At 39.5% G+C, this 6,000-nt stretch overlaps 1 protein-coding gene and 1 non-coding gene across 2 annotated transcripts in view; both read left to right on the top strand.

The window, feature by feature from the left end:
* The first annotated feature begins 549 nt into the window (after nt 1-549).
* On the top strand, nt 550-621 carry Trnaq-cug (transfer RNA glutamine (anticodon CUG)). Its single transcript has one exon. It is a non-coding gene; the product is annotated as a tRNA-Gln (tRNA).
* Nucleotides 622-1,571: 950 nt separating this feature from the next.
* LOC143282415 (structural maintenance of chromosomes protein 5-like) overlaps nt 1,572-6,000 on the top strand; it is a 40,171-nt gene continuing 35,742 nt past the window's right edge. Inside the window, exons 1-2 of the mRNA XM_076588048.1 lie at nt 1,572-1,781; nt 4,937-5,131. Of these exons, the coding sequence (XP_076444163.1) occupies nt 1,624-1,781; nt 4,937-5,131 (353 nt within the window). The 5' untranslated portion in view covers nt 1,572-1,623. The remainder of the gene's footprint in view (nt 1,782-4,936; nt 5,132-6,000) is intronic.

The raw sequence follows: 6,000 nt of genomic DNA, 5'->3' as shown, positions 1-6,000 counted from the left end.
ACTGAAGCGAGTGTGAGCGCGCGCGCGAGCGTACACACACACACACACACACACACACACACACACAGACACACACACACACACACGGACGCACACACGCACACGCGCGCGCACACGCGCACACACACTTGAGCGGCAGAGCATTACGCACACAGACACAGGCTGCTTTTTGTATACAGGCCTGTCCTAGCTGTTCATTACATCATACGAACACACCATTCCAACTTCAAATCCGCTCCCCCACCTTTCTCTTCTTACATGTCCGATATTATACTCTCAGTGAAAATCGAGTCACAATACTAGCTACTACTACCACTACTACTGCTGCTACTATTACAACATAATCAAATATGCACACACGCGCACAATGCACCTGCTTGCGCACAGACAGACAGACACACAGACACACTTAAGCCTTCACCCCCAAAGCAATGTTTTCGCTAAAGATACTGTCAGCACACCAACGGGAAGCTGGAAAAAATCCAAGAATTGCAAATAGTCTATCTGTATATGTATAAAATAGTAAAATTAGTGCAGACTGCCAGGCGAGGTTCCATGGTGTAATGGTTAGCACTCTGGACTCTGAATCCAGCGATCCGAGTTCAAATCTCGGTGGAACCTACTTTTTTATTTATTTTTTTTTAAATCCAGATTTCCCCAATTCCTGTACACATATATTCATCTATCTATTCATTCATCTATTTCTTTATTAGTATTTGTAATGATAATGATTATTATTATCAAAAGTATTCTATTTCCAAAATTGGTCATTATTGTTGTTATTATTAATCTTCTTCTTAATCTTGTTCTTACCCTTAATCTTATTTTTCTTATTGCTCATCTTCGTCTCAATTAATTCATCGATTTGCTTTCTCTGTTTGCCCGTGTTTCTTCGTCTTTAAAACTGCTCAGGCGATGTTAATACAGTCTTATTTATTTATTACCAGGCACTGTCAGGCCGGGGACAGTTTCATATTCTTTGTTCTTGGATATGTTAAGAGTAACCATGCGTTCTGTGCACGAGAAGTTTCCATTGAAGACGTGGGCAGGTCCTGCAAGTGCGAGTCTTGTCCGCGGGAGTGTGAAGTCCTTTTTCAAATTCTTATATAATAGGTAGTTCACAGCAGGTTAGATGCTGTCCTCTGCTGATGGTAACTATGTAAGCTAGTACTACCTGCCACACGTGGGGAGTAAACACAACAAGAAAACATGGAGTAGAGTGGATAGATCAGTCTATTTAGTATTTATGTCCGTGGGCTTCGTCATGTTTGACTTCCCCATGGCACACGCCGCCACAAAAATGGAACTTTCGGGAGCGTGCATTTAAACGAAATATTTAAAAGCACAGCTGCCAACTATATTAGTTAGGCAGAAAGCATTATTTAGTTGTCTGAACCATTAGACTACATGTCGAATGAAGCGAACAGCATTACACGCATGATGTGTATTTAACGACAAAATTGTTCCCTGCGAAAAATGACAATGTATATAATCACTAACCACCTGTGAACCGGAAATAAAAACAAATCGGGTTATTCCCCCTTTACTTTTTCTTATGGTGCGAAATAGATTGAAACGGCGCGAAACGTGGATTTGTTTCCAAGATCACAGAGCAAAATAATTATGCATCAAGAAAAGCGAAGAGGGCACTCTGTCTCAAATAATCATGTAGTCACTGCTGGTGGAGATACTACGAACAAAGGAAAGTCGAAAGTTGTGCGAAAGAGGACGGAAGGCTTTCAGGAAGGAGCAATCGTCAGGATCAAGCTGCAGAACATTTTGTAAGTTGGGATTTGAAGCATTGTTTCAGTTTCTCATGGAGGCGTCACTGTGCTAGGATAAATTCATATGTACTCTACACCACATCTGCTAGGCAGTTGCCTGACCAGCATCATAACCAACGCGCGTTATACATGCGTATATTTGTGTACTTTCCACTATGACATACCACGTTGAAAATAACACAAGTTCTCGTCCGATCACCGAAGTTAAGCAAAATCGGACCCGGTAAGTACTTGCATGGGTGACCGCCTGGGAATACCACGTGCAGTTGGCATTCCTTTCCCATAGGCCCAACACTTGGCTTTATTCATACTCACAGATTGACTTTTAAAAAGCTTACAGTTGGGTCAACAGCAAAGTGAGGGCTGTATAAGCAGTGGTTTCTCCACAGCAATGGGAAGTCATTTACAGCTTAGTCTTTTGTGAAGAACTACACTCAGAAACTAGGAGGCAAGAATGCACTGGCTCTTTTTGCTGCACCCTTGGGGGCTAGTTGGCTTTTGGGAACCACCTCAACACCGACTGTCCTAAAATCCTCATGGGCGAGAGAGCACTTGCCAAGTGAATACTGTACATAGGACCCTAGTTTAACGTCTCATCCGAATGACAAGACACCCAGAATAGATGGATTTTCCAGTCAAATTTGGGAGAAAGGGCAAGAGCGGGAATCAAACCCAGAACCTCAAGGACACTGCAGATGATCCTCTTAGTCTTAACCATTTTTCAAGATTGTATCATGTATGTTTATGTACTAGTGTATATGTTGGAAGAAAGTCACATAACCAAAATATGTTTTGAAAGGTTTGCTAGACCTCTGACTAGTAAACTTGATTTTCACAATGATAGGCTGGTCTCAAATTTTAGTTTTACAGTGAAAGTCTGGCATTGAAATGTTGGGCCCAATGATCATTTATGCTCTCTCTCTCTCTCTCTCTCTCTCTCTCTCTCTCTCTCTCTGTTTCTGTCTGTGTCTCTCTCTCCCTCCCTCTCTCTCCCTCTCTCTCACACACACATGTGCACACACACACACATGTATCTAACACACCCACTCCCACATCCACCCACACAACCCCCCACACCCCCACACACTCTTAACACAGAGTGTGCTATCTTTATCATATGTTACTGCCAAGGTTATTTTTATGATATGTGCAAGACCTGAACTTGATTTTCACAATGATAGGCTGGTCTCAAATTTTAGTTTTACTTTTACAGTCAAAGTTTGGCTTTGAAATGTTGGGCCTCATGATCATTTACTCTCTCTCTCTCTCTCTCTCTCTCTCTCTCTCTCTCTCTCACATGTACACACACACACATCTAACACACCAACACCCACCCACACAACCCCCTACCCCCATCACACACTCCAACACAGAGTGTGCTAAAAACTGCTATCTTTATCATATGCTACTGCCAAGTTTATTTTCATGATATGTGCAAGACCTGAACTGGCAAGCTGTGAGTTACTCAGTCTCAAACCAAGCCACTGTCCATTGCTGAATAATATATAGATTTGGAAGGTGCTTAAAGATCTTCATAGTTCATGTATAGGCATTGATGAGCTGTAAATTACAATATGACAGTTGGGATTGAACTAAGTCTAATCTTTTCTGGGGACAAAAAAGTTCTGAAATGTTATTGCTATCACTGTGTCAAATACTCAGTGTGTCATGCTTTTGAGTATTTATAATTAAAATATGTATCAATATATACTTGCATAAAACTTTGTAATGTCTGACCAGGTTGCCCATTCTGTAATTAAAATTATAAATATTGCATAAATTGCATTTAAATTCAGTGAAGTTAGGAATTAAAATTAACTAAAGTTAAACTGAAATACTGTCTGTCCTTTCTCACTTGGCTGTCTCTCTTTCTCCCTCTCTCTTTCTCTTTTCTCTCTCTCTTTTCTTGATGAGTTAATGAACTTAATGATATTGAGTGTGGATTTAATCATTAACCCCTAGGCTGCCTATATGACGAGATAACTCATCAGCGTAAACATGTTCGCTTCACTGCCACATTGACAAGATAACTTGTCATCAAAATATTCTGACTTTTCCTTGGTTTGCATTCAGTTCATTGACAAAAATACTGGTAGCTTTAGGTTGGGGAATCTTCCTAGATTCTATTCATAGTTAGAAACATCTACGTCATGGGGCAGTCCTTTATTTGAACGTTTTGGTTGGTTTACTGGGAGCAATCAAGAGAGTGGTCAATATACGACTGTCAGTAAGTGATGCCGGCTGCGTAGATGTAGCATATGACACAAAGTGACCAAATTGTTCGCAGGACACAGTGTGAGCAATTTTCTTGGCACTCAGCCACCGCAGTCTGATGAGAACTGGATAAACTTAAAGTGACTGTGTGAGACGGGTGAAGAGGAGGGGGGTAGAGACTGAGGGGGCGTGGCCTCACATCCATATTATAACTTTGGAGAGGTCACAATGCATTGTGTATCTGTCTTTTTTTTTCTTCTTTTTTTTTTTAAAAAAATTTTTATTGTGGTTCTGGTACGATTTTGTGTGTGCAGATATCCATTTGTCCAGAAAATATATTTTAGTGCAAATTACCTGACTAATGTTTGTAATGAACAAGTTGAAAATGTGACAAAAAAACAAAACACTGATTTCAGAACAACAGCATATAACTGAAAATATATAAAATGGGAACACATCATGTGTTTGGTATTCTTTATTCATTTACCTTTCAGAAAATATATACTTTTATGGGTCTTTCTCCAATAACAAAGAGCACAAATTTTTTTGAAATTTTATACCCGTTCTTTGTGGAAAAAACCCTGGCAAACAGATTTCACTTAAATCTTATTTTCCTGGCAGTGAAAGGGTTAATGTTGGCTATTCTGTGAATTATATTGAAATAGTATTTAACGTGAATTTTAGCTATTCTGTAAATTATATTGAAAGAATAATTTGTATTAACATAAATTTTACACTTCATCTGTTTTAATGTAATTCTTTTGAAGACCGTAATTTAACTTAAAAAGTGACCATTTGTTTCTCTGTCACTGTTTCACTGTTTTCAGTCTGTGTGTGTTCTCCTGATTTTATTAAGAGGGGTGGGGTGGGGTGGGGCGGCATATTTTTTGTGGACATTCAGCAGGTACATGAACATTTGGATGATTCATTCATTACAGAACATATGAATCTGTGGAGTTCAACACAGGCCCCTATTTGAATGTGATCATCGGGCCCAATGGGACAGGAAAGTCAGCCATTGTATGCGCCATTTGCCTGGGGCTGGCTGGCAAGACCAGCTGGTTGGGACGTGCCAGCAGTCCTGCTGATTTTATCCGCTATGGAGCCAATCGTGGCATCATTGAAATGGAACTGTAAGTATGACTGTGCTGAATGTGTAACTTAACTCACTCAGTACGGCCAGTCCTCTCTTCTCCTCTGCACAGACCCCTCGGATGTCCAGTGGGTGTCTCAATGACCCAACCTTTAGCTTCCGTCGTCAGAATTGTGGTATTCTTTGTCAACATTCACCTCTGCAGTGTAAGAGCCTTCCGCTTGTAATATTTTGATGGTGGTAATTGGGGAGAAACGCTGTTAACGTCGTCTCTTTCACCGTTCGTATGGAGAGAGTTAACCTTATTATGATTAATCGTTTATCATTACTATCTGTATTAAATAATAATGTGTCATTTATAGCAGTTTAAGAAAGCAAGTTAGAAATTTGAATTATCTTCATTGTTGATGTTATAAACATAATATCAGAGAGGTAAGCAACTCCAGAATCCAGCTGTGACTGTGTAACTGCTAGTTTGATTGTTGCACCTATGGTTGTATTGACATTGCTTACTTCTCTGGTATTCTGTTGATATTGATAGAATTTTAAGATTTTCTTTCTAAAACAACTCTAGAGTGACACTATCTGGACTGTGATAATTAGAATGTTAACACTCCTTAAAATAGAGAATCAGTTTGGCGGGTAAAAATGGTCATACACGTAAAAGCCTTCTCATATGAGTGAACATGGGAGCTGTAGTCCACGAACAAAGAACTTCAAGAAGAAGGAGAAGAAAAGAAAGAAGTGTTAACCAGATTACATTGACATGTACGCTTACATCTTTGAATATTTTGTTCATATGAAGAGAATTTTAATCCTTCCTTTGGTTGTGTTATATCGCTATTTGTATCATGATAATTGTATTGTTAGGTAGATGATGTGTGTTCCATTTATACAGTTGATTCTGAT

The sequence above is a fragment of the Babylonia areolata genome, chromosome 5 (genome assembly GCF_041734735.1).
Source record: "Babylonia areolata isolate BAREFJ2019XMU chromosome 5, ASM4173473v1, whole genome shotgun sequence".
NCBI lineage: Eukaryota > Metazoa > Mollusca > Gastropoda > Neogastropoda > Buccinidae > Babylonia > Babylonia areolata.
Note: the sequence above shows the minus strand (reverse complement) of the source record. Positions and strands in the feature narration are given on the sequence as shown.